Raw genomic sequence first — 25,498 nt, forward strand, 5'->3', positions numbered from 1 at the left:
AAGGCGTTCAGTTTATATCTTTGTTCATTTGAACAGAACTTCAGAATGACTGATGCTGAATTAGGCGGATGGTCAGACACAAAGGATGCCACTCCGGAAATTCAGAAGATCTGTGATGAGGTAAACTTTAGTCTACCTTCGTTCTTCACAACTTCAACACACAAAATTGTCTACTTTGCATTTCAGTCCAGAATTTTATTACATTTTATTTTATTCAAACACAGGTACAGAGACTAGTTGAGATAAATAAAATGAAGAAATACAAAGACTTCCTTACTGTTAAGTACAGGAATCAGATCGTGAGTGGAACAAAGTATGCGATCAAGGTAACTGTTGCTGTCATTCATATTATGTATTTGTCATTTTCATTAAAAGAAAAGAAGTAAAGCTGTGTTTATGGACAGAGTTACTCTGACATCAGTGTGACTTGTTAAAGATATTTCTGAACATCCTCAGTCTTCAACACACTACAAGCATTTCATCTCTCTTGACTCCAGGTTCATGTTGGTGGACCCAGTTACCTTCATCTCGACCTCTTTCAAAGCCTTCCAAATAACGGAGAAGAGATTAAGCTGATTAAAGTGGAGGAAAACCACACCAAAGATGATCCAATCAACACTTTCTGATCTGATCACACAGAATGCTTCAGCTGCTCATTGCGACCAAACAGCTGTTCATTGGGAAAAAACAAACAGTACTATTCTGTTAACATCAAATAATTCAATGCAATAACATTTAAACAGTGTATTACTTTAAATCCACAATTATTGAGAGTAATAAGCACTGTACAGTTGAATGAACAATTTTTTAAATGACAAATAAAGAATTGCAAAATATTTTGTTGATTGTTGATTCCTTGAGTCATGAAGTCGTATTTCTCATAGACAATGTGAATTCATGGTTTTATTGACATGAAGTAAATGTCATTGGTGGGACAAAAAGTTGATATTTAATTAAACCTGAAAAGTGCAGAAAAACTCTTGGTGGATTTTACATCAAAAACATTGATTCTTCAAAGTTTATATTTTCATATTAGGTCATGAATAATCTGAAAAAGAGAAGACACCCATGCCTCTCATTACAGAAGCATAAACATGACACGGAGAAAAATTATAATGAGACAAAATAATCACAGCAGCAGGTGACTGTGCTGGATCTCACTGAAAAAAGCTGAACCGACAAATCGAACTGTATGTAGAGATGTATGTAGACAATACTGACAGTAGCAACATGACACAGACAAAAACAGCACAGCACAAAAACAGAACATATTCTGCTCTAGTTATCAAATTGTCCTGGATGCATTTATTGATTCAGTTTCTTTATACACTCGTAAACAATTTCCACCTGCTTACACACGTGATATAAAATACATGGAAGCATTGCTGTTTGCAGAGTTTTCCATGCACTGTTTTATCTGAGAGAACAAATGATAAGGGTGTTGTTTCCAATGTTTCACTGGAAAGTTTCATCACACTCTCTGTGAAAGTACTGCATTATATTATGCTGAAGATTAAAATTATCAGTGACTACTGTTTTCCCTATCACAACTAATGAATGTTATCTTGTTTGAGGATACATGTCATGCACAATACCTGCCATTATTCAATGACACATCTGCTTACCTTTATCTTTTGCTCGTTTCTCCTCCTATTCTTTTCTCTTTTTTCTAAATTGAGCACCTGATGACTTTGACCTTTTCTTGTCCATTTTCCATCTGTGTTAATTTTACACTCCAGTATCAACACCCAGTAAACTTAAAAATACAGAGCAAACCTGCTGTAACTGACTGAACCTACAGGGCTAAACGCATCAAGTAACCACTAAGGAAATTCGTTCGTTTCATTTCCACTGGAGGGCCCCACCTGATCACAAATGGGTATTAATAATATTAATTATTGTTGGTTTAATAAAAGCTGAGTCTTCCTCCTCTTAAAACACTTGAGTAGATTTTCTTTCTAAATTTTCCACCATTAGAAATAAAGCAAGCAAATATATTTACTCCTGTGAGCTGTGTTTTCAAACATTTTTAGGCTGATGCAGATATTTTTTGAAACCCTTCTTACTTTTATGAACATAAATTCTCAAATTTTCTTTGACCAAACCACACAGATGATGAACACAGCCAGTTAAAAATAAAAACATTGTGCTGTATGTTAAAAGACTTGCAGAGAAGTCATAAACATTTACTGAAGGTACTGGGATTGTCATTCCACGAACAAGAATATAATCAATCAAAATCAAACTTGCAGTAAATTATTGTTACCCTCCTTTACATGCTCTCACACTCTGTTTCGCAGATGTATTCAAGTCCTGTAACTGCAGAACAACTAAAGCCATTACTGGTGAATTTCTATGTGTAAGGAAGTTATGGGAGAGCGACAATTAAAGGATTATTCTATTCTATTCTATTCTATTCTATTCTATTCTATTCTATTCTATTCTGTTCTAATATTAATTGGCCATTAATTGGAAAAAGTGTATTGTTGATTTGACTCCCATTCTCAATGTATGACAAATCTAGCTGACTGAGCAAAAAATAAAATCCCTTAGACTATTAGGCTACATTATTTAGGAAAGTTATCTTACTGTAATTACAGAGTAATGCATTACGCCCAAACACTGATGCTGTGATAGCATAGTCAATAAAATGCTTGTCATACATATAATTCTGAATATTTGATAAATTGGGCAAAATTATATTTTTGTTTTAATTATGAAAATGATGCATGCATGTTTCTGAGTTTTATATTGGGTTTCTATTCAGGGGCACAAAATATTTTGGAGCAGCCTCTACGACTGGCACTGCCCAAGATAAGGAGCCGTCCACCTCCTCAGCCACATATGTGTTTCTACAAATGTCTGATCCCGAGGATGAAGATCCAATGGCGGCCATTTCAGTGTGTGTTGCATATTATTTTGCAAATGCTTTGCTGCCACTATGAATCCTGTGTATTCCAAATAACTTGTGTACACTAATGCACATGTATGCTCATAGAAATGTCAAAGAAGTTGCAGCCACCAGTATTTTAAGAAATATTTTAAGTTAACATTAATTTAACAGACTGACAGACTGGAAGCATGCCAGTTCTCTTCTCACCTCACATGACAATAGTCCTGAACACCATAACTCCATGAAAGCATGGAAAGAACTGGTAGTGAGGATTAAAAAAGGTGAAACCAATGACAAACAACAGAAGGCACTTCTGCAGGCTGAGAAAAAAGGGTGGAGAGCGGTGCTGACTTGTGTCACTGCTATTATTCAGTCTCTCGCAATCAGAAATTTAGCATGAAGGTGACAAACAGCATTGAACGGCAATTCGATCGATGGGTTTCCATTGTGTGCAGTGTCATTAGTTTGAATGTGTTTGATCTGCAGTGGATGGATCTCTTTGCTCTATGCACTGCAAATGGAAGGTGTCGTGTGTATTTTACATTATATAACCGGTATGGTGTTTGTTGTCTTCCAGGAATTAAAAAAATCTTCCCCTCTTAGTTTTTGTTTGACGTTTCCATCTTGGTCGTGAAATAAAGTTTCTGATTTTACCTTTTGTGAATGTGTCTTCTTTTCAGTTCTCTGACATATCACAACTTTGATTATTACAATATTTAGATGGTATGAACAACCTTCACATAAAATTATTTGGTAATCAACCCATGCAGCAAGAGCTTTAGTAGAGAAAAAAATGACTGCATATTTTCATATTCTTCGCTATTCCCTTGAGTCTTCTTGTTTTCGACAAGTTTGTCTGCCTGCTCTTGGTTTATGTTGCTCATTATTTAAATGAACTGGCTGCATCTTTGCTTTGCTAGTAGATCACAAAGAATTTTTCCACTCTCAGTGGCACATCGTTGTTATCACGACTAATTTACAGAGCTTAGTATATTTGCTCTGCCTGTGAATTTGAATTTTTTTGCCTGCCATTATTTGTATTTCACTATTATAATTTAGGTGACATGCAAAAGTGTAAGCTGGAGCTGGGGAGTAAGTCACCAACAATTAGTAACATAATAATTTGAGGGCAGTGCTTGGATTCATAGCTCCACCCTTTATGTATGGGAGACACCTTCTGCTAAATTTCAGTATAAATATGTGTGATAACCAACTGGATTCATAAACGCAGATATCTTATGTCTCTGTTTCTTTCAGAATGGCTGCAATTCCTGCTACTCCAAGAATTCAGAGGATCTGTGATCAGGTGAGCTTCATTCTTCATAATCTCCACAATCAAAAGCTCTGATTTGTACGTCACTCTGGATTTACATCATATTCTAATTTGTTCAAACACAGATCAAGTTCTTAGTGGAGGCAAAGACCATGAAGATATTCAGTGAATTCCTTGCTCTTAATTACCTTGTTGGGAATGAGAATGAAATGGAATCCTATCAAATCAAGGTAAGTACTTCTGTCATATTCATTATATAAGAAATCACTGGAATTGGAAGACAAGAAAGAAAACTTTAGATGTGCTGTTAAAAGTGTTAATGAAGATATTTAGTGTCAAACACACAACATGTTTTTTGTCTCTTTTGCCTGCAGGTTGATGTGGGAGGATCCAAGTGCATTGTGGTGGATGTCAGTCAATACACTTCACTTAACGCAAAAACGATTCATGTGATTGACGTAAAAGAAAACCACAGCAGCGATGAGGCCATCAAACCTTTCTAATTTGATCTCATGGCCTGTTTCAGCTGATGATTGCATCCAAACTACTGTTGCTATAGCAAAATAAACATTAAAATTTTGTGTTATAGGCAGTGATTCATTTTTAAATCTAAAAACTGAAACATGTTGTACATTGAACATTTTAAAAGGAATAATAAAGAAAATATGACTTTTTTGTGAGTGTTGATTTTGTGACAGTTGTGAAGCTGTATTTGACTCATAAGGTTCAGTGGACAGCAAAAAAGTGAGAGTGAGAGGTTTTATTGGTGCACACAAACACATAAGGGCTGAATTATCTTTAAATCTGTGTAAAAAGTAAAGAAAATCTGTAAATGTGTGAACTTTTCACCAAAAATCTGGATTAACTGATAGACAGTAAACAAAAACAAGATTACTCATTAAAGAAGCACAAACACAACAGAGAGAAGAAGCTGTAATGATGCTAAAACTCAAATATAAATCAAGAGCCAGTGAGTTTTTACATTACACACAATTAAAAATATCAGCATAAATCTGAATGTTTGAGTGACCCAGTTAACCCAGGTGAGGAGGCTGTTTGATGGTAAATACAATTTAAACAATTTACATTAAGAACAATGCAACAAAAGAAAAAAATGGAGCCTGTTGTGTGTAGTGGAAAATTTGTGTTCACCAGATTTAACCTCTCTGTACTATTGGTATGTGATTGTCACATTGTCGCACGAAGAGTGTGTGTCTGAAGATGGGTGCTCTCTGTGTCTTCGTTACAGGTGCCTACATGACCAATAGAAGAAAACTTCCTACAGCTGAATGAACAAAGACTGTATCGACACATGAGTATAATGAAAGGATCATTGATAATTATCCCCTTTGCAATGGTGTCACAAAAATATGTTTGTTTCAGTGTTCAGTTCATTTGTTCAAAACATTGTGCATGTCTGAGCTCAGCCTGGCAGAACTGTGGTGAAAGTTGGTTTAGTGACACTCCTCAATGAATTTCCTTTCAGGAAAAAGAAAAACAAACATTGACTTCCCAGGAATTACATGCTTCCATTTCAGATGACTCAGAGTTAAAGATTATAGTATTGTCAATCAGTCATTCAATCAGAACTTCAGAGCTTTCACAGACATATCTACTGGTTAACAAGCCCCGTAAAATTGCTTCTTATTCTAAGGAGCTCTTGGGGAGATGTTTGCATTATTATTAGACGCAAAATCTGTTTTTTAGCAAGTCAACAAATGTACATTGTAAAACCTTTGTCTGCCTCTGTCTAATGGCTAGGACATATTAAACCAATAACAACAGCTGATCCGGCTGATTACTTCAAATGAGTAATAAGGTTTAGTTTTGACACACCCCAAATAAGCAAAAAAAATAATCCATCCATCCATTTTCTTCCGCTTATCCAGGGCCGGGTCGCGGGGGCAGCAGCCCAAGCAGAGAAGCCCATTTTTGTTGTTCTTTAACAGCTTTAAATGCAATATTATTGATTGAAATTTCACGATATTACTAATTGCAGTAACGTTTTCTTTATGGTATTTGCTTTGTAAAAATACATAAAATAGATTTTTATGTTTTTAAAACAACTTTTATAAGTGTTTTGTTATATTTTCAGTGAGTTCTTGGTTACAAAGCACATAACTACTACAGTTATAGCTAGCTAATTGTAATAACACACAGTGAACTACTCAAATAACAGAGAAATTAGTTGAAACCCTCTCTTCATTTCCTTAATCACTTCATTAAGAAGGGCAGATGTGGGCCTGCAGTTCATCTTGTCATTAGACAGCCTGTCAACCACAGGATTAACACAGACAGACAGATAACCATTCACACTCTGGGTTTCTGAACGATAGATTAAAGTTTTCTGACCATCAAATATGCACTAGAGTGTGGCTTTGTCCTCCTGTGAGATTGTAAAGTGGTAGCATGGTATGATTTTTAATAGCAAATGTAAGTTAACATCGGTGCATTGTGGATCGAGTAGCAGTCTGAAGCACCTGTCAATGGCAGTCTGACCCCTGGCTTCCAAAACTGGCTTGTGGCACATGGAACGTCATCTTTCTGGTGTGTCTGAGCTGGTGTGTGAGGTTGGGAGATATCTGTGACTTATTTCTATGCATTTGCTGTTAATGTATACTGTGATTTCGGTTTTAGTAGTCTCACTATCAAGTATAATGTGTCTTCTTTTCATCTTATCTTGTTGTTTTATATGGATGCTGGTACATTTTAACTACTGTTTTAATCTTTTTTCTGTTAATCAAACCAGTGGCTCAGTTTACCAGTTTATTGTTTTTGGTTGGAGGGGAGAAAGTTTTTATTATTTGGTGTTGAAGAAATCTTAAAAAAGCATTTTTTTGTGGAAAATACTGAATCAGTTGTATTTATGGGAATGCTAATTATTATTGAAATGAACTTCTTGTATTTTTCTATATACATGAATGCATTGCTACCAGATTACATACATATAGTAGAAAAGCACTATTTTTATATTTACCATTACATCCAGAGGCCCAGAACTTCAAAAAGCAGAGAAAAGCAGAGGAAAGCCGTGAGGGAGGGGTCACCCAGCAACCACAGTCAGAAGCCCGAGGCCCCACAGACTCCGACAGCCCAGACCTATCCAGCCCAGAGTCCATGGCTGCAGCACCACTGAGCCCCAGGGAGCCCAGGGCAGGCAGAGCAAAAACTACATCCACCCAGTATTCAGTCAACTCTCCAACTACATAAGACAATAGACTTCCAGGCTAAATCCATCCTCCACCTCTGGTTGATCCCACCGCCTGCTGAGTGGGTTCCTCAAAAGTAGAGAGCACCTGCAAAAAGATGTTAAAAACCTACCTGCCAACTAAAGAGGCCCCAGTTCAACCAGTGCAACAAAGGCCCCTGGACCAGGGCCAAGCGATAGTGTATGCACCAACCCACACCAGCCAGGACCCAAGCATCCCAGGCCCAGCCAGAACCCCAGCTCGAAGGCAGAGCACCCCGAGATCTCCAAGTCCACAAGCCCTCCCCAGAACCCCTCAGTACGCAGCCACCAGAAAAACACTACCTGACAGACACCGAGGCCCCTTCTAAGTCAAATACCAAAAAAATATATATAGCCAAATGGAATAAGTCTATTCCTTCGAAAATATGTTCCAAGTATTTAATTCTTTCAAAATTCCAATCTGGGAATTTTATCACATTATTGTTTTGTAGGAATTAATGCTTTTAAAGCATACATGTTATTTGACGTTTGAGCTAATGAATGGTAGATCCGAAATGTCTAATCACTATAGCCTGTCTGATTGCTGCTGTTGGTGGTTTGATAAAAATTGCAAATCATATTTTTAATAAGTTTATGAAACTGTTTTCAAAACCAAATTTGTATATAGTTGCAAATAAAATTTCCAGTTAACTCTATCAATTGCTGTTTCTTCATCCAGACACAATATTGTAGTTTCAGAGCTTTTACTGCATGAATCAAACAAAGTAATCTACATGTTGTTGTTGATGAGTGCCTTCCTTTTACGATACCAGTTTGATCAGGATGTATTATGAGCAGGGTTATCTTCTCCAATGTTTTTGAAAGGGCTTTGCAGATTATTTTAAGGTCAACATTAAAAAGGGATATTGGATGATAGCTGGTAGGAAATACTGAGGAAATACAATATTTTTCATTAAAGAAACACAAACACGGCACAGAGATGAAGCCGTAATAGCACAAAATAATCACAGCAGCTTGGAACTGTACAGGATTTCACCAAACAGCTGAACTGACAAGTCAAGTTCTGCTGCTGAGGAATGGAGCAGCTTAAGCACATTATAAAAAGAAGACAAGTCTTTTGCGCAGGTCTCAACTGGCAGAGCAGTTGTTAATAAGACTTTTTCATGACCTGAGAAAGAATTAATTAGTTTCTGAGAATTTAATTATAAGACCATTAAAAGTGTATATTATTGCCAAATGTATGAATCACAGTTCTCTTTCACAGAAAAAATGCGTAAATATGTGTATTTTTTTTCTAACCCACATGGTGTACAGTTCACAGCAATAAAAAATGAAACAAAAAAACAAACAAACCGAAAACCAAACACAGAACACCAGCTCAGCTCACCAGCTAAAAAATACAATACAATACCTGCGGTCTCAGTAATAATATGCAGTTTGAACACTCAACAAAATCCTTGTAGCATAATATTAGAGACATCGGGTTCCACATAATTCAAATACTCCTTAAACTTCTAATCCTACATGATGCGATCATCCTGCAGTGCTGAGGTAAGAAGTTGAACTAAACTGGGAAAAATCAAATAAAAAAAATAAAAATCATGATAAAATATTACATTACACATGACCATCTTTTTAAGATTTGCGTGAATCCAATTAACCCACAGGAAGAAAGAACAACACATGAAAATAACATTTTCACAGAAGCAGACTGTCAAAAGACAAAGAAAAAACGTTTTTTCTGCATGTCTGAGCATGATGTAGCAGAACAATTGTTAACAACATTTTGTAAGGAATTAATACCTGAGAATAAAGAAAACAGTTCCTGAGAATTTGATAAGCAGAGTATTTCAGATGTAGAGGTGATATCATTGCCAAATGTATGAGTCAACAGTTTAACTTGGAATCACAGTTGCTTCTCTTTTAGAAACCAAATAATGTGTAAACACATACCTGTTACCACACTGGCAGTTCTGTTTGGATGCAGTTTGGCAGATTGGTGCCAGATCTTAGTGTTAATACATCTAAGTTGCGGATGTTAGCAAGTGAACTTGCTAATCCACTCAAAAATCAAAGTAAAGCTGAGGCTGATGAAAAGGATATTTGAATCCATTCCATTTGTTTTGGAAAACAAACTTTAACAGTATATAAAAGGAAAATCAATAAAGACCTGTATTTAAAAATCACATTAAATAGGTTTGCATTATTGTAGTTAGGAGTTGTAAACTTATCAAGAAAGCTTGCATCAGTTAGTTGATTCAAGTGTTCAAGTGCCCCTCCATTTAACGGAGAAGAGATTAAGCTGATTAAAGTGGAGGAAAACCACAGCAAAGATGATCCAATCAACACTTTCTGATCTGATCACACTTCAGCTGCTCAATGCGACTAAACAGCTGTTCATTGGGAAAAAAGAAGTACTATTCCGTTAACATCAAATAATTCAATGGAATAACATATAAACAGTGTATTACTTTAAATCCACAATTATTGAGAGTAATAAGCACTGTACAGTTGAATGAATAATTTTTTAAATGACAAATAAAGCATCGTAAAATATTTTGTTGATTGTTGATTCCTTGAGTCATGAAGTCGTATTTCTCATAGACAATGTGAATTCATGGTTTTATTGACATGAAGTAAATGTCATTGGTGGGACAAAAAGTTGATATTTAATTAAACCTGAAAAGTGCAGAAAAACTCTTGGTGGATTTTACATCAAAAACATTGATTCTTCAAAGTTTATATTTTCATATTAGGTCATGAATAATCTGAAAAAGACAAGACGCCCATGCCTTTCATTACAGAAGCATAAACATGACACGGAGAAAAATTATAATGAGACAAAATAATCACAGCAGCAGGTGACTGTGCTGGATCTCACTGAAAAAAGCTGAACCGACAAATCGAACTGTATGTAGAGATGTATGTAGACAATACTGACAGCAGCAACATGACACAGACAAAAACAGCACATGTAGCATATTTTTATTTATGGTGCAATGTTGCAGAGTGCAAAGATGTTGAAAAAAATATGCAAAAAATAAGTAGTTACTATATAGAGAGTATATACATGAGGATTACAGTGCCCTGTAGTGCTCTGTTGGACTGCTTTGATGTTAGTGTCTATATTGGATGATTGGACGCTGCTGAGTAAGGTGAGCAGGGATAATGGAGATGGGCTCCTCCTGAAGTCTGCTGTCATCTGTACTGTTTTGCACATATTCTGTTATTCTTGTTCGTGGAATGACAATCCCAGTACCTTCAGCAAATGTTTATGACTTCTCTGCAAGCCTTTTAACATACAGCACAATGCTTTTATTTTTAACTGGCTGTGTTCATCATCTGTGTGGTTTGGTCAAAGAAATTTGAGAATTTATGTTCATAAAAGTAAGAAGGGTTTCAAGAAATATCTGCATCAGCCTAAAAATGTTTGAAAACACAGCTCACAGGAGTAAATATATTTGCTTGCTTTATTTCTAATGGTGGAAAATTTAGAAAGAAAATCTACTCAAGTGTTTTAAGAGGAGGAAGACTCAGCTTTTATTAAACCAACAATAATTAATACCATTAATACCCGTTTGTGATCAGGTGGGGCCCTCCAGTGGAAATGAAACAAACTGGAAGTACTGGACTGCTGGAGCTTGTGTGATCACTCTGCTGACAGCAGGCTGAGACAGACCGCTGCAGTGCTTCTGTTTATTCAGTCGGGAAACATGATAGAACGTGTCAGCCATGACACCAGGATCAGTCACACGTCCTCCGTGAAATAGAAGTTTTAGTCCTTTCCTTGTTGAGAGATCTTTACATCTCTGATAATCAGAGAAAATGATCAGATCAAGGCAGAAGCACTAAAAAGTAAAATACAAACGTACGTAGTGAATACAGCTCCTGTTGTTAAGCAAGTACAACAGATCACGTTTAACAAAGACGACTTAGTTTGGAGGATTGGCGATTTCTAATAAGGTACACTTGAGGCTGATGGAAGTGTCGTTCTTTTTGCTGGTGCTTGGTACCAAATCAAATTTTTGGACAGACAGATTTTTGACACTGTATGAGAAGTTAAGGAATGATCAAAGCTTGTAGATCTCATCCTGAGGGATGGACTGATGAAGACTCGTCCAAAATGTCACAATAATCCATCAACCCAGCAGTTGTTGAACCAATTCCTGATGAAGACATTGCATAGTAAACATTTGAATTCAATACATGTAAAAAAAAAAAGTCTATATTATTGCCAAATGTATGAATTCTCTTTCACAGAAACAATGCGTAAATATGTGTATTTTTTTTCTAACCCACATGGTGTACAGTTCACAGCAATAAAAAATGAAACAAAAAACCAAACAAACCGAAAACCAAACACAGAACACCAGCTCAGCTCACCAGCTAAAAAATACAATACAATACCTGCGGTCTCAGTAATAATATGCAGTTTGAACACTCAACAAAATCCTTGTAGCATAATATTAGAGACATCGGGTTCCACATAATTCAAATACTCCTTAAACTTCTAATCCTACATGATGCGATCATCCTGCAGTGCTGAGGTAAGAAGTTGAGCTAAACTGGGAAAAATCAAATAAAAAAAATAAAAATCATGATAAAATATTACATTACACATGACCATCTTTTTAAGATTTGCGTGAATCCAATTAACCCGCATGAAGAAAAAACAACACATGAAAATAACATTTTCACAGAAGCAGACTGTCAAAAGACAAAGAAAAAACGTTTTTTCTGCATGTCTGAGCATGATGTAGCAGAACAATTGTTAACAACATTTTGTAAGGAATTAATACCTGAGAATAAAGAAAACAGGTCCTGAGAATTTGATAAGCAGATTGCTTCAGATGTAGAGGTGATATCATTGCCAAATGTATGAGTCAACAGTTTAACTTGGAATCACAGTTGCTTCTCTTTTAGAAACCAAATAATGTGTAAACACATACCTGTTACCACACTGGCAGTTCTGTTTGGATGCAGTTTGGCAGATTGGTGCCAGATCTTAGTGTTAATACATCTAAGTTGCGGATGTTAGCAAGTGAACTTGCTAATCCACTCAAAAATCAAAGTAAAGCTGAGGCTGATGAAAAGGATATTTGAATCCATTCCATTTGTTTTGGAAAACAAACTTTAACAGTATATAAAAGGAAAATCAATAAAGACCTGTATTTAAAAATCACATTAAACAGGTTTGCATTATTGTAGCTATGAGTTGTAAACTTATCAAGAAAGCTTGCATCAGTTAGTTGATTCAAGTGTTCAAGTGCTTGCATTGGAGATTTTATTTGTACTCTTACTTTCTTTGGAGTTTCTTGTTCACAGTCTTACTTTGCTGAGGGTAAGAATGGGTGCAGATGTGAATAATAATAATAGGCTAAATTTCCCTTTTGCCTTGGACCTGTCTGAAAAGGTTACAGATAAATTGCTGACATGAAAGTGTCACACTTGTGTTTTATTTTTGCTCTACACATTGTTGTAAAAGTAACAATCATTGAGGAAAATAATGAAGAATAATAGTAAGTTAATAATAACTTCAACCTCTCTTCCACAAGGCATGGACTGGAAACACAAACATGGCAATGCAGTTCTGAGAGTGGCTAAAGAAAACCTGACAACCCTAATCCAAAATTGCTGAAACCATAACTCACCATTAAGCATAAGTCATTGTGCAGGTAAATAAGGACTGCGTCTTTTAACAGGGAACAAGGCTGAGTTTGAAAAGTCTGACAGTCCTGGTGTGCTGAGGTATAAATGCAGACAAATAAGTGAAAACAAATAACCCAGTTACCACTCTCACGAGACATATCAGGCGCTTCTATGACACTTTGTTGGAAACAAGAGGAATAAAGCAGCTTTTTGAGCTGCTCTATAGGAGAGTTAAACAATTACTAAAAAAGCAATCACTTGACCCAGCTGTGTTAGGTAATCATAGGCCAATCTCCAACCTTCCTTTTATCTCAAACATTCTTGTAGGAGTTGTAAAACAGCTAACAGATCATCTGCAGAGGAATGGTTTATTTGAAGAGTTTCAGTCAGTTTTTAGAGCTCATCACAGCACAGAAACAGCTTTAGTGAAGGTTACAAATGATCTTCTTATGGCATTTGACAATGGACTTGTCTCTCTGCTTGACCTGCTAGACCTCAGTGCAGTGTTCCATACTGCTGACCATAATATCCCATTAGAGCAAATAGACCATACTGTGGGTATTAAAGGTACTGCACTACAGTGGTTTGAATCCTTAGGGGAAAGGCCCTGTCCCCTCTGAGCTTCTTCCTGGATCTCGATACTTCCAGGAGCAGCTGGTCAGCTGACCTAAGAGACCGACAGGGTATGTAGGGAGCTCAGAGAAGCTCAGAGAGGTAAGGTGGGGCAAAATTGTGAAAGCATCTAAAAACAAACATAAGATTTTTAAAACAAACTCTAAAAGAGACAGGCACCCAATGCAGTGAGGCCAGGACAGGGGTTATTTGCTCTCTTTATTGAGTTCCTGTTAAAAGTCTTGCAGCAGTTTCTTAAGCAGTGGCTGCACTACTGCATGTTTGAAATTTGCATGAACCACACCAGAGGACCCACTGCTGTTAAGAATGTCAAGGACAGACTTTGGCTGTAAAATCACCACATTTTCACGTATTCTTCCATTTACAGCACGTTTAAGTGTACTGTACATTCTCTGCTAGGGGAATGTGTTTTATATGTGCAACTTGTTAAGCTTAATATACAAGACCATTCAATAAAGTGCAACGCGTTGCCTTGTCACAATGTCACTACTCTTGGATTAATTCGGAGATTTACAAAACGTGCAAAATGTAGATATACGTAATTCTCATCTGCTTCTAAGTCTCTTATACTCTGGTGAGTTTTAGAACATAGATCATACATCAGTTCATCTAATTTAAAGTTTCAGAGTTCTAATGTGCAGCAGCCATCTTAAAAATAAACAGCAGCACTGAGAGTGCACTCAGTGATAAAATAATTCACTGGAATTATAATGGTTACTTTACTGCTCTGGTTGCAAAATATCCACTTTTTACATCAGTGTAATATTTGGCTGTTATATTTTCTATGTGTTTTATATATTTTTTTTTATATATCTCCATCTAGTAACATTTCTGCTGTAGGAATCATAGGGATGATTTTCTGTGGAAGAAAATCCACTAACTGGATCTCATGATTCTAATCCATTCTAATTCTTATTCTTCAGAGCCATCAGAGCATGTTTAGATGAACAAATTTCTTATAATATTTCTTTCTTTCACTTCAAATGGAGCAGGTAAAGCTAATGTTGAGGGCGGAGCTCCGAGCTCCTGTACCAGCTGCTGACTCCCACAGTTCTTCCCTCTCATTCCAGGTAATTTCATGTGCAAGGTTTTCATGTAGGTCCCTTAGATGCTGGAGAGATTCCAGCAGACTTTGAAATCTATGCTACAAAATGAGATGATGATGATGGCATTGTTGCTGTTTTTGCCATTTATAAAACCATGCAGGAGCCACTTGGCTTTAGTCCGGCTGCGTCTGTTTTGATATATTTTATTTTATGTTTTTTCATTTTCATATTTCACAAGACAATACCCTTCAAGTGTGACCACCTTTATTCTACAACACAGAATGCTTAGGAAGCTTTCTTGTAATGTCTTACACTAGAATTACTGAGCCTTTTTTTCCCTGGTGCAAGTCCCTACTACTAGATTTACTAGCCCTGCGCAAATTTGCGTAAATTCCCCCGACCCTAACACCTCTTGGCACCCCGCTGAGATTTTCACAGGTCTTCAGCTCCATTGTTCTCCTGCTTTTGTTGTGCAAACACACCCTCCCCCAAGCCCCAACCATGAGAGATTCAGGTCTTTCCTTCCCTGCAAGGCTACTTTCTTGTCACTACATTGCATGCCTGTCCATAAACACATATACACAGAGTTGTACATATATTTATATAGCCACACCTTACATAATATGCAAAAAGTCTAGTTATACACACACACACACACACACATCTATATCTATATCTATATCTATATATATATAGATATAGATAGATAGATACAGATGTGTGTGTGTGTGTGTGTGTGTGTGTGTATAACTATGTGTATATATATATATAAACATATATATCTATATATATATAGATATAGATGTGTGTGTGTGTATACACACACCAATATTTTTGAATACACGTGTCCATATTTATGTTTCCAGATTGTTTGTATAGTGCACTTTCTATACCGTTCTATTCTGTACAGTTTTTATTTAGCTGCTTTTGTCTTGCACTGTCCACTTTTTTGCAATGACAATGCAGATTTTCCACTTGTGGGACAAATAAATGCAGATTTGCTGTGTGTGTGTGTGTGTGTGTGTGTGTGTGTGTGTGTTTGTGCAACATTGGCATTTGTTTACTCAGATCCAAGGCAGGCCAAACCTCTGTGTTACAACCTACATACAAAAGACACACATTCCCAATATATGGGTACACAAGTCTGTTTTATTTCAAAGTGTTTCAAACTTTACAGCATTTGCAGACCCAGTGTCCATCATCCCTGCATTTGGCACAGGTGAATTTCTGACATGTTGCACAGGTAAACCTGCTGCGATTCCTGTTGCACCTCTCTTGCACCTGGCACTGCGTTGTCTTTACAGTCCCTGGCACAGCAGCTGCAGCAGCTTCAGCAGCCTGCCTCTGTGCTAATATTTCCTTGAGCTGCATGAATCGGCAACGAAGTTGCTGAGCTAGAAGACTCAGAAACAATCTTCTTTTGCCTGTCCACCCTGTACATGCTTTGTACAAAATGCAGGCATTCACCGCCGCCAGGTCCAGCATATTGTAGAAAACCGCTACTGGCCACCTGCGTGTTGCTGCTCTTACGGAATATATCCGCGCCATTTGGTCCAACACGTCTACACCACACTGTAAAAGCAGAGAGAGAGAGTCATGAGTATATGTTTTTTTTTCTATAGGCCTGTATAACACACATCAGAAAACATTGTAGCACTGGTGTAAAATTGTACACACATTCACATACCTTCATGTGGTTATAGTCTGTTATCGTGTTGGGTTTCCTCTTTCTGCCGTCACCGATCGTCACGTCTTGGTGCATGGAACTTAGAACACACACAGTCTTGTTTTTTTTAGGTGCATAAATTGTCAAGGAGACACTGCCACTTCTAAGCACTGAAGTGGAGAATACCTCTCGCTTTGCAGTATCTTTTGCAAGTTGAGGAAGTTCACGCCGGACTTTATTCACCGTGCCCAGTAACGTTGTTTTGCGCTGCAGCAGTCTGTGCGACAGTGACAGTGAAGTAAAGAAATTGTCCGTTGTGACATTTCTCCCATCATCGAAAAACGGCTCCATCAGTTTCATGACCACGTTCTCTGCCAGCCTCTCTCCCTTCTGACGACTGGGGTCCTTTCCCAAGTAAGGAGATGCACTGCAGACATATTTGGTGTCCAAATCCGTGGCCATCCAGAACTTGATCCCAAATTTGTCTGGCTTGGTTGCAATATACTGTGTGAATGGACAACGAACCTTGGTAGGGAACAGCTGTTCATCTATGGTCATGTGTTCTCCTGGAGTGAAACTCTTAGCACGGTTCTCGTTGAAGCGTGTCCAGATGTCGGAGATCGCCGCAAATTTGTCTGTTTTCACCCGTTCTGCCCGCGTGTCCCTGTCATCAAATCGAAGGTGTTGCATAATTGAAATGAATCTATCTCGGGGCATTGTCTCTTTGATTACTGGCACCAGAAATCCTTCTGACCAGCAATCCACAATGGCACCAACAGGACACATGATTGCTCTTACAAACAGGATTGAAATGAATGCCATCAGTTCATGAACTGACAAATTCCAGTCCGGCTCTGTTCTGCGGGCTTGATGTACCGTGCACTCTCTGATGGTCTGCAGCATTCCCACGTCTAACAGGCAAAGGAAGCTTTGGAGCACACTTGTAATCTTACGCTGTCGGAAGATAAACAAATAGAGAATGGTAAATTTACATGAACCTCACTTTAAATGGGTTTATATAAATATCATATCTACTATGGCAGTGACAAACCTTAGCAGACTCTGTGGGTCCAGCTTGCGCAGTGAAGCACGAACGATTTGCTACTGCACTGGGCATTCCAATGTCCTCCTCTACCCACACAGTGCCGTCTTTTGCCTTGTGGCTCTGGCTGGGCTTCCCAGTACCACGGGGCCTCTTCTGTGGAGGCATGTTGGGTTCTTGTTCCGTCTCCTTTTCAGATTCTTCTGAGGAGGTATCGGTGGCCTGCTGGACAAATGAAACCTCTCCTCCATCAGAATCTGCTTCGTCCATTTCCTGAAGCAAGGCCAAAGCCTGTTGCGCGGAGAGGTTCTTCCTGCGTGGCAGTGATACGGAGGCCATCCTGATGTGCGTTCTCAGAAATGCGAACAAGAAATCATTCTCCCGCCTGGGTCGGTCTGCTTTTATGCACAGCACTGTGCTGTAGTCAAGCAATGCCACTCCCTCACATTCACAGTGACAATGGAACAATGGAAGATCTGTGCTGAGAGTCAAGGAAGGTGTGAATGTGTGTCTTTTATATTTGCAGGTCAGTCAATTTGTGGGATATTTTGTATAGGTACGGCAGGCATTTCTGAAAGTTGTAACACAGAGGTTTGGCCTGACTTGGATCTGAGCAACTCTGAGTGAGCAAATGCAAATGTGCCAGGCCTCAAGGATAATGGGTGGTTTGCACAACAAAAGCTGGAGGAGAAACGAGCTGACGACCTGTGAAAATCTCAGCAGGGGTGCTTAACACCTCGGGACTTGCACCAGAAAATAAAAAAGCCAGTATTTCTAGGGGGTGTTGGGTTTAGGGAAGTTACGCAAATTTACGCAGGTTTAGTAAATCTAGCAGTCTTCGGGGACAGCTCTCCGGACTTTATGAAGGACATTCAAAGCTCTTCTCTGGATGTTGGCTGCCTTTTCTTCTGTTCACTATCAAGATGATGCCACGCTGATTTAATAATGTTGAGGTCTGGGCTCTGGGGAGGCCAATCCATGACTGATAGTGTCTCACTGTGTGTTTTTCTATCCAGGTATGATTTCACAACATTGGTTTCCTGGCTGCTTCCGTAAATATTGATGATTATTTGAACTAAAAATGTAAAATTTGGATCCATCACTACATCGGACATGTTGGCACTAATTTTGGTTCAGTCCTTGTGTAATTTGGCATACTTCAGCCTTTGTTCCCCGTTTCCCTTCCTTAAGAAGCCTTTTTGACAGCCACCCTTCCTGTTTGTTAAGGACATGACTTTCACATACTGTTCATCTGCTGTTGACAGTATTTTAGGCCTGCTCATGTTTCTTTTGTCCCCCAGTTGTCCATTTTCCTGAGATTTGTTAAGGGCATGCTGCACACTATGCTGCTTACCAGGTTTTTAACTGGCAGATCTTTGTTTGTGCAAAAATATAATTTTATGCTTGTTGAACTGTATTATCTTTGGTACTTTCTGAACTATACTGAACTAAAGAAATGGGTATTAAACAATGGGGTTTTTTATGTCAGGCAGCCAGTAATAAAGTTGTCTCTAAAGATTCGATTTGAAATTGAGTCTTGGCTAAGTTGTCTGTTATATGTGCTGTCTTTGTTATGCTTGAAAAACACTGGAAGACCTCCAGCCTGAACCACGTCATAAAACACAAACATAAACATAGCTCAAGACTTTGTACAGTAATGTACATAATTACATTTTAAATCTAATCATAAGTTATTTAAAAATACAAATAATCATGTAAGACAAAACAAATAAACCAATAAATATATAGAATGCAGTAGAAGATAAAAACATCTATCATTAAATCATACAATGACTAAATGTCAGTAATATGACTTTGCTTCTCAGTATGGTATTACTTGGAAATGTTTATCCCGAATTTCTTTTTGTTGTAGCTACGTGCAGCATTCAGAAGTGAAGTGACCATGTTATGCATGTCTAGTTCAACAACTCATAAATCATTCACCCCAGATTTTGGCACCACAGTGATGATCAGTTGCAAAGAACAGGACTGAAAAAAGGTTACTGAGGCATGTTAATTGTTGTACTACTTGTGGTATTTCTGATATAATTTTTTTAAACAGAGTGATCACAAACCAATTCTGGTGACAAACCTTTAAAAAATATAAATATATGAAATGATGAAGACTGGCATTAATAAACAATGAAGCGACATTAAATACGTTAAAAAAGGAAAACATTTCTGCTCACAGATCGAACAGTATTTCCTGCTTAGAGCACCATCACATTCAATTTGTGACTCATGTGATGTGAAAAATAATGATGGATAAAACATTTTAATTACAAAAGTGGGATCCTTTCTTTCTTTTTTCCACCTTTTTTTTTCTTCCTCCTGCCTGCTTGGACATTGCCCTACTGTACATGCGCTGTAATAACGGAAATGACACAAATAGAAATGAGTAAATGACCAACTTAAAGTAACACATGGAGCAAGAGGAGCCTATAGAGAATTTATAGAGCTCATCTTTCAAAAGCAAATGTTTTAGGCACAACATCACATTCAGATCACATTTTTCTTTGTTTTTGGCAAAAGCCACCAGACAGGATAAAACAAAACAAACAAACAAGAAAATACTGTGAATAAATACGGGGATGGAGAACCCTATCAACTATCAACTGTCACGGTTCTGGGTCCGATGGACCCAGTATTTTGAGTTTATTATGTTTTGGTTTAATTTTGCATCATGGATTGTTTTCTTGTTCTCTTGTTGTGGTTGTGATGATTATTATTAGAGTTTCATGTTTCTGTTATCCATGTTTTAGGAATTGTGGTTTCATGTATAGTTCAGTTCCATGTGTCATTTTCTGTCTCTCTGTGTTGAGTCCGTGTCTCTGAGTTGTGATCCATGTTTCCTGTTTTATTGTGAAAGTCTTTGTCTTATGTTAGTGTGTGCAGCTTTGTTCCCCCTGTCTCGTTAGCTCTGATCTCTCCCAGCTGTGTCTCCCTCCTGTTGCCGATTCCCTCGTTACTACCCTGTGTATATAAGCCCTGTGTTTTCCCATGCTTGGTGTCGTGTCGTACCCTCAGATTCTGCCTGTGTTTTCCAGTTAGTGTTTTCATGTTTGGTTTCTGTTTTGTTGGTGCCAGCAATAAAGCTGTGGTTTTCAGTTACATTTCCGTCTCAGAGTCCTGCACTTGGATCCACATCTCCACCTGCCCGCACACAGAGCCCTGACATCAACAGCGGCTTTTGTCTCACTGAGGTGCGAATGAACCTATAACTGTAGATGATATATTCTGTAAAAAGCTGTTTAACTTATTCTGAACTCTCAGGTATACAGGGGAAAAAAGGACAGTGTCTTCCACTAGCCTAATCATCAGATTTCTATTAAGAGATCATGCAGTAATAAATGTAATGAAAGTCTCTTTTATTAAATTAAAGCTATTAAAGAAAACAGACTGACATGTGCAGTAGTCCTTACCTAGCTGATAAATCTTGCTACCTAACATGGCAGTTTAATTAATTACACCAGTCAAACCTGCTATGATTGCGTTACATTTCTGTGTCTGCAGTTTTCTGAAAAACACAAGTGTAACTTTTGAGAAGTGCCCCAGTGTAAACTGGAACTGGGATCTTTCCCAGTTGAGTAACAATGATGTGAGGGCAGCGGTTACACAGGTAGCCCCACCCTTTACTTACTGTTTCAGGGTTTGTTATCCAGTATAAATATGTGTGTCAGCCACCTGTACTGACACATCACAGACACCTAAAAGCAAACGTTTACATCTCTGTTTATTTCAGCAAACTTTTAGAATGGCTGATGAGACATGCGGAGGATGGTCAGAAACAAAGAAAGCTGATGAGCAAATTCAGAAGATCTGTCATAAGGTGAGCTTCAGTCTACTTTGATTTTTTTAGAGCCTCTATGCACAAAAATCTTAGCTTTGAATTTCAGTCTGAATTTATATCAAATTGTATTTTACTTAAACAAAGGTCAAAAGCCAAGTAGAGAAAAAGACAAATCAGAAATATGCAGAATTTCATGCTGTGGAGTACAGGAGTCAGGTCGTGGCAGGAATGAACTATCTCATCAAGGTAATTATTACTGTCATTTTCATTATACATGTGTTTCACATCATCAAAAAGAAGGAAGAAAAGCTGTTTATGGGCAGAGTTATTTGTGACATCCATGTGTTTTATTAAAATGTAAATCCAAGATTCGTCAGTGTTGAAAACACAGCATGGTTTTCCCCGCTTTGACTGCAGGTTCATGAGCTTCATGCTGGAGGAACCAGTTACCTTCATCTGATGGTGTGGCAGCGGCTTCCATGTGAAGGAGGACAGGACGTCCTGACTGGACTACAGGAGCATCACCACAAACACGATCCCCTTGTACCTTTCCACTAATGTGATCACAGAGCCTGCTTCAGCTTTCTCCAAAATGTTATTATCATTTTATTGTAATAATATTGTTGTGAACTTGAATGTTATACAGAGAGTATGATTACATATACAGGAATGAAGACAGAGATGGTACAATGTATACTTTAGAACTGGATGAAGTTGAATGAATAGATTCACAAATGAATAATAAAGAAACTCTAAAATACTTTGGGTTAATCAGTTTCTTGACAGTAAAGTCATATTTGGTGCTGATACTGTGAGTAAATCCTTCAGGGAAAATGAAAAAAAAGAAAACAAGTTACTGTTTTTCTTGATGTGAAGAAAGAAAGGAAGTGACTTAATAAACAAGAAGCACTCAGAGAATGCAAACCTTCGCCAAGGCAGTTCACCCTCTGGGCAGAATTTACTTTAAGTGAATAGTATTTGATTGTGCGTACGTTCATTTACATTTTTTTTTCTTTTTAAAGGTAATTTTAGAACTTTGTAATGCAATAAAAATCAGATAAGGGAAGCATGACCGATGTCTACTCTGATTACACAAACATTAGGAGTAGGCAATTCATTAACAGGTATTGATTTTTAAAGATCATAGATTATACAGTCAGTACCATGACTTTAATTCTTTTCTTCTTGTAAATGTTTATCCTGTATTTCTTATTGTCAGTGGCCGTTTTGATATGGGTGACATGGGCCGTGGCGGCATCAGGTGGCCTCAGGTGGCAAATAAATAAATTCAGTGCATTTGGGGGATTGCATGGGCACCAATTTCTACTGCCCATTTGTGGGACTGCAAGGGCACCCACCATTTGCAAGGTGCGTCTCCTGCTTGCCGCACAGGGAGGAGAGGGGAGGAGTGGCACAGATTTTATGGCTTGCTGGAGCGGCATCTAATAACCAGCTCGCAAAATTTAAAAAATAAAATAAAAACAAACACACAGGCACCAGACATCATGATTTAGACTTATAATTTGCACCGATGTGTTTTCTAAGTCCGATCACAAATATAAATGTGCGAAGTGAGCGCGAGGGCCCTCAGTGCGCTTGCTTGCTGCTGCTGCTGTGCTGAAGTCTCACACACCACACTCACACACCAAAAGGGGACGGGTGCTTCGAAATAAAGCACATTTCATTCATAATATTGTTAATCCAATTGCAGAAAAACACTCCTATACAAACCAAATCTGCACACTCAGGTGTAGGTCTATTAGTTTAACTTGTGGCGATTTTGAGGGATGGGTGTTGATACTGGAGTGCAGATCAACAAGAAAAGGTCAAGTTGCTCAGTTTAGAAAAAAGAGAAAAGAATAGGAGGAGAAACCAAGATAACATTCATAGGGATAGGGAAAACAGCAGACACTAATATGGCTTATTGAATCTTCAGCATAATATTAATTAACCATTAATTGGAAAAGGTGTATTGTTGATTTGACTCCTATTCTCAATGTATGACAAATTTTAATGACTGTTTCTGTCATGGTCCTGAGTCTGATGACTCAGTGTTTTGTGTTTATCTCATGTTCCTGTTTATTCTGGTTATGTCTTTTGTTAAGATTTGCTAGTTAGGTTTTGGTTCTGTGCTCCCTCTGTTCCTGTTCAGTCAGTTCTCAGTCTGTCTCTGCATGTGTGTTGAGTTTCCTGTTTTACTTTGAAGGTCTCTGTCTTATGTCAGTGTTTACAGTTTCTGTGTAATTAGTGTTAGCCGTGCCTCCCAGCTGTTTGCTCTTGGTCCTGTTCACCTCTTGTATTTGGTGTCTGCGTCTTCCCCTGCTCGTCGTAGCATCGTCCCTCATTCTTCACTGTGTGCTCTCTCTGTCCGCCTGCCTGCATAGTTATTTGTATTTTCAGTTTAGGTTTTTTTTGGTAATCAGCAATAAAGCTATTTGAGTGCACTTCTTTGCCTCCTGGAGTCTGCGCTTTGGGTCCACTCTTCCTGCCTCCCGCACACAGTACATGACAGTTTCCTATCCGTTTGCTACGCTCAAACCAGACGATAGTATTCTGTTGTAATCTAGCTGACTTAGCAAAAAAAGAAAGAAAAAAAAATCCCTTACACTATTAGGCTACATTATTTAGGAAAGTTTTCTTACTGTAATTACAGAGTAACGCATTACTTCTAAACACTGATGTTGTGATAGCATATTCAATTAAATGCTTGTTCTACATATAATTCTGAATATTTGATAAATTGGGCAAAATTATATTACTTCTGAAATCTCAAGAGCACCCTCTGCCACTGGCACTGCCCAAGATGAGGAGCTGTCCACCTCCTCAGCCACATATGTGTTTCCTGTCTGATCCCGAGGATGAAGACCCAATGTCGGCCACTTTCGGTGTAATTGTGTGCAGCCCGAGTGTGTGTGTTGCATATTATTTTAAAAAGACTTTGCCGCCACTATGAATGCTGTGTATTCCAAATAACTTGTGTATACTAATGCAAATGTAAGCTCATAGAGTAGAACCCATTTAAGTGGCCAACGAATTGTTAATGTATTGTTAATTTATCGTTTCTGGTTTTACTATAAAAAGACTGGGGACGCTTGTGTTTTCTTTCTTCCTCAAATGATCAGATAAGACTTGATTAAAAGAAATAATGCAAAGGCATTTTGCTGTGTTCACAGAGGGTCTTGAGGGTCTGTGTAAACGGAAAGATCTTGGCGATGGTGCATAAATTTGGGCACCATAAAAAAAGAAATGAAATCAATATTTAGTAGATCCGCCTTTTGCAGAAATTACAGCCTCTAAACACTTTTTGTAGGTTCCAATGAGAGTCTGGATTGTGGTTGAAGGTATTCTGGACCTTTCCTCTTTACAAAACATCTCTAGTTCATTCAGGTTTGATGCCTTCCGAGTATGGACAGCTCTCTTTAACTCACACCACAGATTTCCAATAATTTTCAGGTCTGGGGACTGAGATTCCAGAACGTTGTACTTGTTCCTCTGCATGAATGCCTTAGTGGATTTTGAGCAGTGTTTCGGGTCGTTGTCTTGTTGAAAGATCCAGCCCCGGCGCAGCTTCAGCTTTGTCACTGATTCCTGGACATTGGTCTCCAGAATCTGCTGATACTGAGTGGAATCCATGTGTCCCTCAACTTTGACAAGATTCCCAGTCCCTCCACTGGCCACACAGACCCACAGCATGATGGAACCACCACCATATTTCACTGTAGGTAGCAGGTGTTTTTCTTGGAATGCTGTGTTCTTTTTCCTCCATGTATAACGCCCCTTGTTATGCCCAAATAACTCAATTTTCGTTTCATCAGTCCACAGCACCTTATTCCAGAATGAAGCTGGCTTGTCCAAATGTGCTTTAGCATACCTCAAGCAGCTCTGTTTGTGCTGTGGGCGGAGAAAAGGCTTCCTCTGCATCGCTCTCGCATACAGCATCTCCTTGTGTAAAGTGCGCCGAATGGTTGAACGATGCACAGTGACTCCATCTGCTGCAAGATGATGTTGTAGGTCTTTGGTGACAAGGACCCCGTGGAGCGAGGCGTCCTCAACCTCTCCGCAGCACAGGTGGAATACAGCGAAGACCAGCAGGCCATGCTTAAGGTACAGTTTGAGGCAGGATAGAGAAAGGCTGGATGTAACACGCTTGTCTTTAATGAGAATTTATTCAAATTGTTTTGATGCACGTTGGCCAGTTTTGGACACATTGATTGATGAAATTGCAAATGGACTGGGATTTATCATTTGAATGAACATGAATATAATGGGATGTTTTCTTTTCAGTGCCCAACACATTTGCAGTGTGCACAAAACAT

General features: G+C 38.2%; 3 protein-coding genes across 3 annotated transcripts; all 3 read left to right on the forward strand.

Annotated features, from left to right (window-relative positions):
* On the forward strand, nucleotides 1-836 carry LOC146380347 (cystatin-A5-like). The gene is made up of 3 exons (XM_084940372.1): nucleotides 1-120; nucleotides 225-326; nucleotides 498-836. Exons 1-3 carry the CDS (start codon nucleotides 46-48, stop codon nucleotides 624-626), a joined length of 306 nt encoding a protein of 101 aa, XP_084796498.1. The 5' UTR covers nucleotides 1-45; the 3' UTR covers nucleotides 627-836.
* A 3,289-nt stretch (nucleotides 837-4,125) lies between these two features.
* LOC146380348 (cystatin-B-like) lies at nucleotides 4,126-4,839 on the forward strand. Its single transcript, XM_084940384.1, has 3 exons — nucleotides 4,126-4,199; nucleotides 4,292-4,396; nucleotides 4,541-4,839. Exons 1-3 carry the CDS (start codon nucleotides 4,152-4,154, stop codon nucleotides 4,667-4,669), a joined length of 282 nt encoding a protein of 93 aa, XP_084796510.1. The 5' UTR covers nucleotides 4,126-4,151; the 3' UTR covers nucleotides 4,670-4,839.
* A 15,591-nt stretch (nucleotides 4,840-20,430) lies between these two features.
* Nucleotides 20,431-21,927, forward strand: LOC146380349 (cystatin-A-like). Its single transcript, XM_084940373.1, has 4 exons — nucleotides 20,431-20,595; nucleotides 21,135-21,221; nucleotides 21,327-21,428; nucleotides 21,600-21,927. Exons 2-4 carry the CDS (start codon nucleotides 21,147-21,149, stop codon nucleotides 21,738-21,740), a joined length of 318 nt encoding a protein of 105 aa, XP_084796499.1. The 5' UTR covers nucleotides 20,431-20,595; nucleotides 21,135-21,146; the 3' UTR covers nucleotides 21,741-21,927.
* Nucleotides 21,928-25,498: the final 3,571 nt, after the last annotated feature.

The sequence above is a fragment of the Perissodus microlepis genome, chromosome 9, assembly GCF_051167445.1.
Source record: "Perissodus microlepis isolate ML-2025 ecotype Zambia chromosome 9, ASM5116744v1, whole genome shotgun sequence".
Taxonomy (NCBI): Eukaryota; Metazoa; Chordata; class Actinopteri; order Cichliformes; family Cichlidae; genus Perissodus; species Perissodus microlepis.